Raw genomic sequence first — 12,157 nt, forward strand, 5'->3', positions numbered from 1 at the left:
CGGTTGTACAACTGCATATTCCCAGAGGTCTAGCCTAGGTCCCAGTGTTGAACCATAGCAGGGCTGATTCTGCAGTTCATCCATTCAAGGCAGATACATGAGTATTGTTGAACTCAGCAGTATGCACTACAGAGGGAAAGGCTGCAGCAGGAAACGCCATATACTAATATGAGGTATATTAAATATTGGCACTGGTGATATGTTTCAGCACTCTGTGATATTATATCAAAAGGGCAACACGATTGATTTCACAAAAGGTCTCAAAAGTTCAGCTAACATCATCAAATAGGAATATTCTGGAATGCCTACTGCAGGCTGGCTAAACAGAACTGTTATATTTCTCTACACTGGATTGTCCCTTTAATGTCTGGTTACTTTGCACTAACTGCCACCAAAGTGGCACCCAGCAGCACCTTCACTGGCAGTCTCAGCAGCGAAGCCAAAGCTTGAATGAGCATGGAGTACGCTCACCCCCTCATTGCGTGGGTAGGTTGGAGACGCAGGGCTGTGGGTGACGTCACTCTACAGTGACACCATCTGGTACTGTCAGAAGAATGAAACTCGCGCCCTCTACGCACAGCAGACCCTAGAGGCGTGAAACACGGGCGCCCCCACGTACACCTCTATCTTTAGGAAGCCCACCCATTGGCTGCCCGGGCACGTGTACACACCATCCAGGCCTCCGAGTCCCCTTGGATAGTGCTCGTCAGAGAACGGAAGTTACACGAACACATCTAGAACCTCCCTCCCCCTCACCGCCCCTTGCTGTTCTGGTTGCATGAAGTATGTATTATTTAAGCGCCTAGAAACCATGCCGTTTGTGATATGCACGAGTTCTCAACGGGCAGTGCTATCCGTCCACTTCATCTTCATCTAAACACATCAACCGTCCTCACAAGTGACGTGGAAGCTTCCCAAGGAATGCTATTCGTCTGATAGCTCGGTGGGCGAGGCACGTGTCGGCTGAAAGCACGCACCATCCATGGGTTCCTGGTTGGTTTCCATACGACCGACGCGGCCTCTCTTCGTTCAATCACTACCACTGGTGCTCGCCTGCTGTTTACAGCGCCACGAAGCCGCAGCAGTTCCACAGATCACACTGAGGCCCGGGCTGTGGATGCCCCTCCTCGGTGCAGGTGCAGGTGGAGGCGGCCCGGTCCTCTGATCCCCAAGCCTCTAATGTGCGGCCTGGGAGGCTCACGCCCGCCGCCAGGCACGTGTGCACACGCACCGAGGCGCCTCCTTGTCAGGCCGTGCACGTCTGCAGTCTGAGCCGCCTCCGAGGCCGTGGCTGCGGAGCCGAGGACTGAATGCATCCCTGCGCACACTATTTTTTTGTTTTCAGAGTTTTATATAGCGCGAACTAGACCCGAACCGAACCGAATCAGGTATCAGAGCGCTTTACATAGCACCAGTTACGTTACATGAGGACACACTTTCATTTTAAGCACGGGGAGATTAAGTGATTTGCCCAGAATCACAGGAGTTTTTGGCGTAGTTACCGAGACTCGAACCCAGATCCCCAGGTCCGAGGTCGAGCGCCTTAGCCGTTAGGCCAACTCCTCTCTCCTCTATACCCATACTAGAGACTGAGTGCCTCCCTGCAGCACATTATATCCGTACTAGTGACTGAGTGCATCTTTGCAGACCACTATATCCGTACTAGTGAAGGAGTGCATCCATCCTGCAAATAATACATGTCCTAGGGACTGATAGCAGCTGTGCAGCACACTATACCCACACTGACTGAGTGCATCCGTGCAGCATACTACATACTATACCTGCATTAATGGGTCAGCGCACCTGTGCAGTGCACTATACCCGCACTAATGCCTAAATGCATCTGTGCAGCACATTACACCCCTATTTATGACTGAGCACATCCGTACAGTACACTATACTCCTACTAATGACTGAGCGCATCTGTTAGTGCGCTACACTCCTACTAACAACTGAGCACATCTGTGCAGTGACACCATACCTCTACTAATGACTGATCGCATCAGTGCAGTACACTGTACCCGTATTAATGACTGAGCGCACCTGTACCGCAGACTGACCCCACAGTAGTTACAATGCTCCTCCGTGCGCCACCCTGTACCCATACTTGTGACTGAGAACATTCATGCAGCACATAGTAAACGTAGTAGCGACTGAGCGCATCTGTAGAGCTCACTGTACCATACTAATGACTGGGTGAAGCTCTGGAGCACACTTCATCCGTACTAATGACTGAGTGCATCCGTCCAGCGCACTATACCCATACTCATGACTGACTGCTTCTCTGCAGCACACTGTACCCGCACTGACTGGCCGCATCCCTGTTGCACACTATACCCTTACAGCCAGTGATGGCTCCACTGCTTTTAAGCAGTGCAAAGTACGAAACATAAAATGATAATAACTTTGCAGGAGGGCAGGTGGGCTGCACTGCACTCGGAGCAGGGCTGGGGAGGAGTGGTTTGCCCACTCCTAAGTGTGCAATAAAAAATTGGTCAGCCCTCTCGGGCCGCCCAAACCAGTCATGCGCACTTTCCCTATTCTCGATGCAGGCTGCATTACAAAACTGCATGGAGGACATGCCCACCCCTCCAGACTCTGGCTAAGTGCTGTGTCATGGCCAGGGCCGGACTGGCCTTAGCGGGCCCTGGGCGTTTCTCTGGTGGGCCGTCAGGGTGGGGGCCGGTTTGGCTGTTTTTGTTACCGGGAGCCGGCAATATTGTCCCCCTGTAACAAAATTGTCCGAAACCGGGCGTAGCAAACAGCCCGGCCGTACCCCCTCCAGGGGCCCGGCCGAGCAGTTTGCCAGGGCTGGTCTCAGTTACCAGTCCCGCCCTGATCACGGCGCTGAGACCAATCACAACGCTGCATTGTGATTGGTCAGTGGGGTCTGGCTGTGCTTCCTGTTCCAAGATGGGGAAAGCAGAAACGCAAGACCCGGCGGGCGGCAAGGTACATTTTTTTTTATATTGGGCACCCCCATGCCACTTCCTCCCACACATCCTCTCCACCCCGCCACCCGCAAGCCATGCCGGCCGCCACTGTTTACAGCACACTATATCTGATAACTGAGTGCATTCATGAAGCATGCCATACCCCTATTAATGACTGAGTGAATTAATGTAGCAGACTGTGCCCATACTGTTGAATGAGCGCATCTGCGCAGCACACTATACCTGTACTAATGACTATGTGAATCCGTGCAGGGAACTATACAATTTTTAACGATTAGATACATTTAAATATATATGAAAATGTACTTTTATTATTGATTATGCACACGTACATAGTGCAATATATATCTATTAATGATTAAGTACATGTATATATCTCACTACATGTCTATTAATGATTGTGAACATTTATATAGCGTACTACAATGGTTCTTAACCTGCGCTCCAAGGATCCCTGGTGGGCTGCAAAACCTAGTCAGGGGGTATGCGACTGCTTAAAAAATTAAATAATGACCAGATTCATAAATTTGAAATTGGAGGCAAAAAATTGAGTTAGTATCCTCAGATTGGTTCATGGGAGCAGCGGTGCTTAATTTGATCCGCTGGTTTCTGGTGCTCAGCACTTAATTGTCAATACCGGCACTTATGACAGTCTGCCACATGGTGGCGCTGTTTGAAGCACACACCAGTTCTCTATTAAATCAATATACATAAAAAATGAATAATACCTGCAATTCAAGCCATTATTATAGATTTGGGGAACTGGAAGAGTCTGAATTGTCACACTTGGAGGAATGTGATGCTCAGTGGTTGTATTGGAACTGTAACTGGCAGCACTGGCAGAAGCATTGGTGGGACAAGCTGCAGTGGCCCGGCCAGGGCCCTGGCACTTTATTTTTTAAATTAAGCACTGGGAGCAGTGCAAGTGCATCAAACAGAATATAGTATGAGCGGCCTCAAATGCATCTAGAAAAGTTCAAACCTTCTCTGTACTATTAAAATGTTTTTTTTTTTAATGTTAGTCTTTTGACAAAAATATTTTGTCATCTGTTTGATAAATGCTTGTTTTTGTACTTTTGTGTATTTTTTTGCAGTTCAAATCATTGAAAGTGTCTGGCTTCAAGTACTGACTCAGTGGGGGGGTCCCCTGGATTCCAATAATAATTCAGTGGGGCTCAGCGGGTTCCAGTAATGATTAATGGGGGTCTACAGATGTCAAAAGATAAGAACCACTGGCGCATTATATATCTATTAACGTCCAGGGTACAATAATAAAGCGCAATGTGACTTTATCAATGCTTGAGTTGCCTTATAGCGCACGCTATACCTTCACTAACAGTCGGGTACATTCATAATGCGCTCTATACATTAATGAATGGGTGTATCTGTTCATATAGTGCACTGTACCTTTAATAATGGGGTTGTGTATGCAGCGCCCGCCGGAGGCAGCGCGTGGCCCGCACTGTGCCCGCAGGTGAAATGTAAAATCACGGAGGGAGTCCCCTGAAAGCGTGGCCAGGGGCTCGTGGGGCCCCTGCCTAGACTGGCACCTCCAAGGCCTGGGCCAGAGTGGGGGCCCTGAATGATGGGGGTTCCTCTACCCCACATGTGCCACAGGTGCCCACCGTCTGCCCCTGGCTGCTCCATCGCGTGCCACTGACCCCAGGCTGCCATTAGACCCCCTGGCATACGGACCCCCGGTCCCTGAGCCCCCTCCCTGGGGGCCCCCCGATCCACCGGGCCCGTCGCCCTCCCATCCATCACCAGAGGCCCCCGACGGTTGCCAAGCGCGGCGCTTAGTAACGGGCAGCGGGAGCCCCCACTGCTCATGGGCTGTGGGCACCTGTAGAGGGTGCAGCGCCCCGGAGCGGCCTCGCGGCGGCACGTGCCCCCACACACCACCTACACACACGCACACCAGCCTGCTCCGGCCTCCCACGCCCCCTCCGGCCCCCACCGTCCGCTCTCAAATCCCCATCCAGCGCCTCTCGCGGGGTGCCAACACGGCTGGGGGGCATCATGTCCCACAATAGCTGCCACGGGGGTATCTGGGTGACGGATACCCGAAGGGGAGGGGGGCAGCGGGTCTACCTCTCAGAGCTCAAGTGCACAACAGACATCTGCTTCCGGTCTCCCCTGATCCCCTGAACAAAGAAGAGAAAGCCGCAGAAAAATCACATTTCACTGTTTTCATCCCTCATTCAGACAAACGTTCATGCCCGCCTCTGCCAACACTGTCTGCCCCCCTGGCATAAACCTGGAGCTGGACCTCACCCCCACACGTGCAAGCTGCAGAGGCTCAGAGGCAGCAGCTCGGTGGGGTTGAGAACCTGTTGCGCAGATCCGCGCGGGCGAAGGCCACAGGTTGCAGTTAAACCTGGCACCAGTAACACGAGGGCAAATAAACGCACACTCCTGCGCCCAAGAGACAGCGGCCCTGACAGCACCGGCTCGGCATGCACCCCCACCCGCAGGTACCAGACACCCTCTGTGCCACGAGTGGGGCTCCACTGTGCCCAGGTGCCTTGAAGACGCTCTAGTGGCATGCACCGCTTTACAAAACACATCAATACACGCGGGTCCCGCGGAGTACGTTTATGCAGCGACAAGGCATGGATGGTTTCTATGATCGTAGCATCGCAGCGTGCCGCCCCGCCCCCTCGAGGCAGATGCAGTGCCATCTCCGAGGTGGGTGCTGTGCCACGAGAGGTAGATTCAGTACCAACTAAGGGACACATTCACTGGCAACCCTGGGAAGACGGGATGCCATCTCTCAGAGAGGTACACGTAGTGCCAGCTCTGAGAGAGATGAGGCTGGTGTAATGCCAGCCACCAGAGCTGAGGTGGGCGCAGTGCCACCTGAGAGAGGGCCATGTGCAGTGCCACCCTCACCCCCCACCCCCCAGGCCGAGGTGGGCGCTGTGCCACCTGAGCGGGTGGGCAGGTGCAATGCCAGCCACAGGGCTCAGTGCCACCTGAGAGATGGGGCAGGTGCAGTGCCACCCCCCCAGGGCCGAGGTGGGCGCAGTGCCACGTGAGCGATGGGGCAGGTGCAGTGCCAGCCACCAAAGCTGACGTAGCTGCAGTGCCCCCCTCGCGAGCGGAGGTAGACACGCTGCCACTTGTAGGATCCGAGGCAGACGCAGGCTTCCCCCCATGGTGCCCGCCGCCAGGGCTGTGCCAAGGGGCGAAGGCTGGCTGGGCACTCATAAGTTCGGCGCAGCAGGGCACTGCCCCTTACCTGTGACCCAGAGCAGGCTCAGGCACCCCAGCTCTAGCGCCCCCATCTTGCAGCGCTTCCATCCACGGGCGCGGGGCCGGTGTCTGCAGGCGGGGGCTCCGGCGCACACACACACTCCCCGTGCGCTCCTGGGCGGCTGCTGGCGCCGCTCTGTGCGGGGGCTCGGCTCAGCAGAGAGCAGCAGCAGCTTCTCAATGGAGCCTACCACTGCCTCCGCAGGCGGGGAGGGGAGTGCACCGGGCCCGGAGCCCTCCCCGCGCAGCCCCCGCCCCAGCTGGGCGGGCCGGGGCCACCCCAGCCCTCTTCAGGGGCGCGCCACTCATTTCAAGCGCCTGGAGGGGGGCGCGGCCGGGCGGCGGGGCCGGTGCCAGGCGGCGCAGGGCTCGGGCTCCCCCCGGCTCCGGCACAGGCTGCAGGGCCCGCGTCACATGCTGCCCATTCAAGCTTTAATCTGGGGGGCTGCATTGTGAGTGTGTGCAGGGAGGGGGGGCACCTCTCACACTTCTTCCCACGATCACTGCATAGTAAGTGGGGTCGGTGCAGACACTGCCCAGAGCTGGAGACATTCCAGCCGGGGGGGCAGGGCAGAGCTGATAAAACATCAGAAGTATGGGAAAAAAATCTAGCAACAAATGACAAAATACACATAAATAAAAAACAAAGATGAAAAATCTCAAATACCCATAGGTTTGATTTAAAACTCTGCTTAAGAGAAGTAGAGGTAACTAACTACCTAGATCACATGGACCTGCATTATAAAAAATATTAGAGTCCCCAAGTAGCTAGAAAGGACATTTTATACACCAGTGGACTGGTACATCGGTACCTGAATGGAATGCATTATTACATTCATTTATTTGCAATACTTTTTAGAGGAGACGCTTACAAGTGTAAATTATCGCATACTCAGGAATTTCCTTTTTACTCAGTCAGTCCCGGTTTTATGGTATTTATTTTCTAACATTACCATCTGTATTTATCCAAACTTATTTTTGATAATTTGATCTGTAGTTATCCAAATTTATTTTTTGAAAATTTTATCTGTATTTATTGATTTTTGGGGGATAATTTAATCTGAATTTATCCATATATATTTTGGGTCTTGAAAAAAATAAACTGATACTAGTATGTTTCCAGATTTATGAAACCAACAATGCTTGAACACTTGTCAGGTTTCAATGATATGAATACCCTTAAATGATAAATCAATACACTGGTATGAAAAAATACATTTTAGTATCGATCTTGTAGACAATTACTGCTGTCTAAACATCATTAAGAAACGTTCCGAGGTTTTTAGCTCCCTTAACTGTCAATCTGCATAGCTATTGGGCTGTCAGCCATGACTGACAGCATTTGAAATCACGCAAAAAATAAACTAATATCTGTTTTTATCCATGCTTAAAAATATATACAGAGAGAAAATAGATGTTTTCTGTCTGTATATATCTGTAAAAATCAGTGAAAACAAAAGACTGGGTCCCTTAGTTATAAAGCATGAATTCAGAAATACTGCTTCAATTTGCATAATGTTAATTTACTTGGATGATCGCATACTGAAACATCCACACATTTAGATTTCAAAATATGCAGTATCCCTGAACTCATGCTCTATGAATGAGTAATATCGAATTGCTACATATATTATGATTTACATTGGAGGCGCTGCCTGTAGATGAAATGTGAAATTGTAACACTGTGAGAGTGAGTGCACCAATCACATAGTGCTGAGCGATCTTTCAATATACATATATATATATTCACTGAAAAAACAAAGGTTACAGGGACGTTATAGTTAGGCTGACATTTCACTCGTACAAAACCAAAGAAATTCAGAAGTTATAGTTAGCTGGGCTAACTATAACTCACACCTACGCAATGCACTGCTTATGACCTCACATTTCATCACTCATGACATGGCCAGTGATATCACTGATGACATCTCAAATAATTTGTGAGGTCTTAAGCAGTGCATTGCAGTGGCGCGAGTTATAGTTAGCTTAGCTAAAATCCATTTCCTAACTATAATGCCTCTGTAACCTTTATTTTTTAGTGAATTTCTAAGGTTTTATTTCATGCTAATTCCTAACTATAACGTCTCTGTAACCTTTGGTTTTTTTTCAGTGAATTTCTATGGATTTTAAAGTAGTAGTCACTTTGCAGAGTACTGGAGAAAGGGGATGGGGCCTCCGACCAGCTCACAGGAATTCCGCTGTGTAGGACTTACGTGAGGTTGATGAAGCAAAGCTTCGCCTTTGCGACTTGCTTTTGTCATGAACCTCGTTCATGTGTAATAACGTAATAAGTTGTACGTCTCACTAACGTTTATTTTATGTTTAAAACGAGGTCCACGAAGCTTGCCTATGTGTTTTACTAAAACGACTTCTTTGAGTCAATAAAAATGGCCGCTGCTTTGAAGTAAGTGTCTGCGCATGCGTCAGTCACACTCACGTGTCCTGATGTGTTTGCAGGTTTGGAGGGAAATAGTTGCGCATGCGTAATGCATAGCTTTGCCAGTAACGTGGTACTGCTCGTGCCACTGCTCTTGTATATATGTAGCTAACATTTAGACTGCATAAGTATATTTCTTAGTGATAAGTTGAAAGTACAAACCCTGTGATGTGTTTTCATAATGTTATTTCTATGTATTAATTTGTTCTCGCTTACTTTTCATGTACCGCGGGGAATGGGGGTCTGACTGAGCCGAAAGCCATCTTGGAGGGTACTTGTGCGCAGACTCGCCAGAAGCCATCTTGGCATTGAATTGCTGCCAAAGAAGGTTGATACCAGAAGCCACCCTGGGAAGCAGCACCTTCGCCCCGCAGCATCACGATATTGTTCTATTATGTTGCTAAAATGTATTCTTTGCCTCTATTCTGCGCAATTTTCTCATGGGAACCCCAATCTTGCTAGGCGGTGCCCTGAGATGTAAATAAGGCCTCCAAATAGTGTGTTCTGATTGGTGTGTTACCCAAATCCTATCTTAGGACCAATCCAAATTGAGGGATTCTGACACTTTGCAACATTGGGGGGTGGTACACCGTCCCCAAACTGTATATCTACCCTGGGTTCACCTAGGGAAATTGTCCGACTTGTCTGGTTTAGCTGACCTGTCACTGACCCATCGTACTCAATAGGTGACTGAAGATACAGAGAGCTGCGGAGCACTCTGTCCGAAATTGACCATAGACTAAGGTTCTACTGAATCTTAAAGTGCTGGCGAAGCACTTTGCTGGGAGTTCGCTGACCCAATCGGGGTCTTGATCGATAGCTGCAGAGAGGGTGGAGCGCAGGCGTTGCTTCCGAACTCCGGGTGCTGGTCCTGTCCTGAGGGTTTCCTGTCCTGTCCTGAGGTCCTGTCCTGATTCCTAATCCGAGGGTATCCTGTCCTGTCCTGGGTGTCCATTCTGCACCTGCTGTCCTTTGAGGGGTATCCTTCCTTGAGGGTTTCCTGTCCTTAACTGACCCGTGGCCAGGGTTTGGTTTCCACACCAGTCTAGGTAAATATCGCTCTAAACTCTTTAAACTTGCACCTTTCTATTTTTCTGTCTTTGCTTCAATAAAGACATACCTTTGCACATGTTGATTTTTCCATGCTTTTTGCCGCAACTATTTGAAACGTAAAATCATTTGCATATTTTCATAACGTGTTCCCATGTTACCCAACCTTTTAGAAATCATATTTTGCATTGCAGTTTGTCATTTCCTGATATGGTCTAGAACGGCCTTACTTAAACTGTCTAAAGAACTATTGTCCTAAATGCATAGCGTTTTCTGTTGCATCTCATATTAGCATTTCCATGATTACCCTGACTTTATTTCTCTATAGTTATGTACTTTTCGTTATCTTGATTATTGATTGCCTTATTCTTGTGAATCTTATGCTTACCGAGAACGAACTTTAGATAAAGATTTTAAAACTTCCAGTTGTCCGTGGTCATTTACAACAGTATGGAATGTCATTTTGAGTTTGTATTTTGCTGCCTTTCTTTTACAGCTAGCTCCCTGATCCGTTGTGGTCATAGGTACCCGTGTCGGTGGATGGTAAGTCGGGTACGCTGAGAAATAACAGTAGGGAATTCACACAAATTGGTAGCAGCCCGTGAAGTCACCCGGTCAATGAATATTGTGAATTGAAAGTATATGGGCCCGAAGCCGGAAACGGCGAAATTATTGGTTGGGTGACCTCGCGCGCTCTATCAGTTTTTCTGGCTAGCAGAGGATGGTTAGGGACTAGTTGAAGGTTAGGCAGGATTAGTTAGGCTAGTTAAGTCGGTAGCTGCTAGTATATTAATGCTGCTATAAGAGTGGCCGTTCCGAGGGACCTGATCAATCTCTTGTGAATACACTGCTTTGAAATTCATGAATTGTTTTATCATTGTTATTCTTGTTCTTATATTGTTATATGTATTAATCCATACGTTTATAAACCGTCTCGTTCATTGTTGTCCGAACTCCCCGGGGAATTGAAAAGGCAAGTGGTGAATAGAATCCATTGCCTTGAGGTCGCAGGCTTAAGGAAAAGTTAGGTGCAGGTTAGGATAACCGGGAAGCACTAACTAGGGTTTTTTCTGAATACGTGTGTGAATAAATGTCAGTAACGAGGTTCATTGGCAAAATTCCCATAGTGGCGTAACCTAGTAAGGGTCACATCGGAAGAGTAGCAGGTTCCTCGGAGCTTGGGTGAAAGCAGAGGGGTCCGCTGGGAAACCTTAGACTCGGATATATCCCGGAGAAGTGGATGAGTTTAGGGGAATAACAGGTTCACCGATGCTAGAGTGAAGGGTAGGCGGAAGAGATCTACCCGCAGCGTGTGAAAAGTAAATGGAAGTAGTTTACTTGCAGTAAAATAATTCTTTCTCTGTCTAGACACTTGAGCACTGTGGCGAATGTGTATTCGTTGTAAAATAACCAAGCACTAAGCACTTTAGAAAGAAAGAAAGTTTCCGTTACCTTGTGAAGGGAGGGAGTCAGCCGCGAAGCGTCTCTGACGTCACTCCGTGCCGCGCTGGGATTGGTAGAAGCAGCAGGCGGGTAGCGGGGCTGGAATTGTAAAGGAGGGGTGAAGCGCCGGAGCGTGAGGACAGTCTCACGAAGGGGCCGCGCACCCATTGGCCGAAATTATTTGAACGCGTGCACCCCAGTGATCGCACGGAATTGCAAGACGCGTTCTGATTGGAGGTAACTTTGTAAACAGAGTTAAGCGTAGAAATCGTATGTGGCACTCGTATTCTCCAGAGACTAGACCCGATCCAAGAAACCAAGGGTTTGAAAGGGATCAGTGGAAAGCCAAGAGATATGATATTATGTACGGAACTAAGAGAAAGATGTCCCTTGTAAATAGGGTAAAGAATTATTTCAAAACGGACAAACCGATTAAATCTAGAGAGGGCGTTATTGTCCCGCCACCGAATACTCCCGCCTCGTTCATGATGTTTGACCGAGGGTACAATACCTGTGTGTGGTTGGAAAATTGGGAAAAGTACACAAAAGATGACGGAATATTGGCTTTTCCGTTAGACGGTACTTTCAATGGCAGGATTTTATTTAATTTGAGAACCCGAATGAATGAATTGCATCCCAGACCGAGACTAACGCAGTATGAGGCATTAGAGGAATGGGAGATTGAGGCTTTTGAAAGAGAGAAACCCCGGTTGGACAAAGGGCTGACCAAGTGGTACCCAAGGCTGAAACAAGAGACCAGGGACAAGAGGATGAAACAGTGGAGACAGAGTATGATTGTTGAAGGTCTGTTTCCCATGATGCCAGCATGTACCCCTTCTGGGGGAGAGAAAAAGACAGAAAAGAGTAAGCATTGGGGAGCGCTTGGGGAGTCAGACGATGAATTATTAGATGACATTTTTACGCGAAGCCCGCCCCCTTATAATGAGGGAGCCCGACCTTCTAGTACAGGCGAGAATCCCCAGCGTCCATCTATTAAGGAGGAGGACAGATCCCTAAG

At 49.0% G+C, this 12,157-nt stretch overlaps 1 protein-coding gene across 3 annotated transcripts in view; it reads right to left on the reverse strand.

Annotated features, from left to right (window-relative positions):
• The window catches only part of ILDR2 (immunoglobulin like domain containing receptor 2), a 752,917-nt gene extending 746,569 nt beyond the window's left edge, over positions 1-6,348 (reverse strand). For all 3 annotated transcript variants that reach the window (XM_078656686.1, XM_078656684.1, XM_078656685.1), the window contains exon 1: positions 6,196-6,348. In XM_078656686.1, coding sequence (XP_078512812.1) covers positions 6,196-6,241 — 46 coding nt within the window. In that variant the 5' untranslated portion in view covers positions 6,242-6,348. The remainder of the gene's footprint in view (positions 1-6,195) is intronic.
• Between the last annotated feature and the right edge of the window lie 5,809 nt (positions 6,349-12,157).

The sequence above is a fragment of the Lissotriton helveticus genome, chromosome 8 (assembly GCF_964261635.1).
Source record: "Lissotriton helveticus chromosome 8, aLisHel1.1, whole genome shotgun sequence".
Classification (NCBI taxonomy): domain Eukaryota; kingdom Metazoa; phylum Chordata; class Amphibia; order Caudata; family Salamandridae; genus Lissotriton; species Lissotriton helveticus.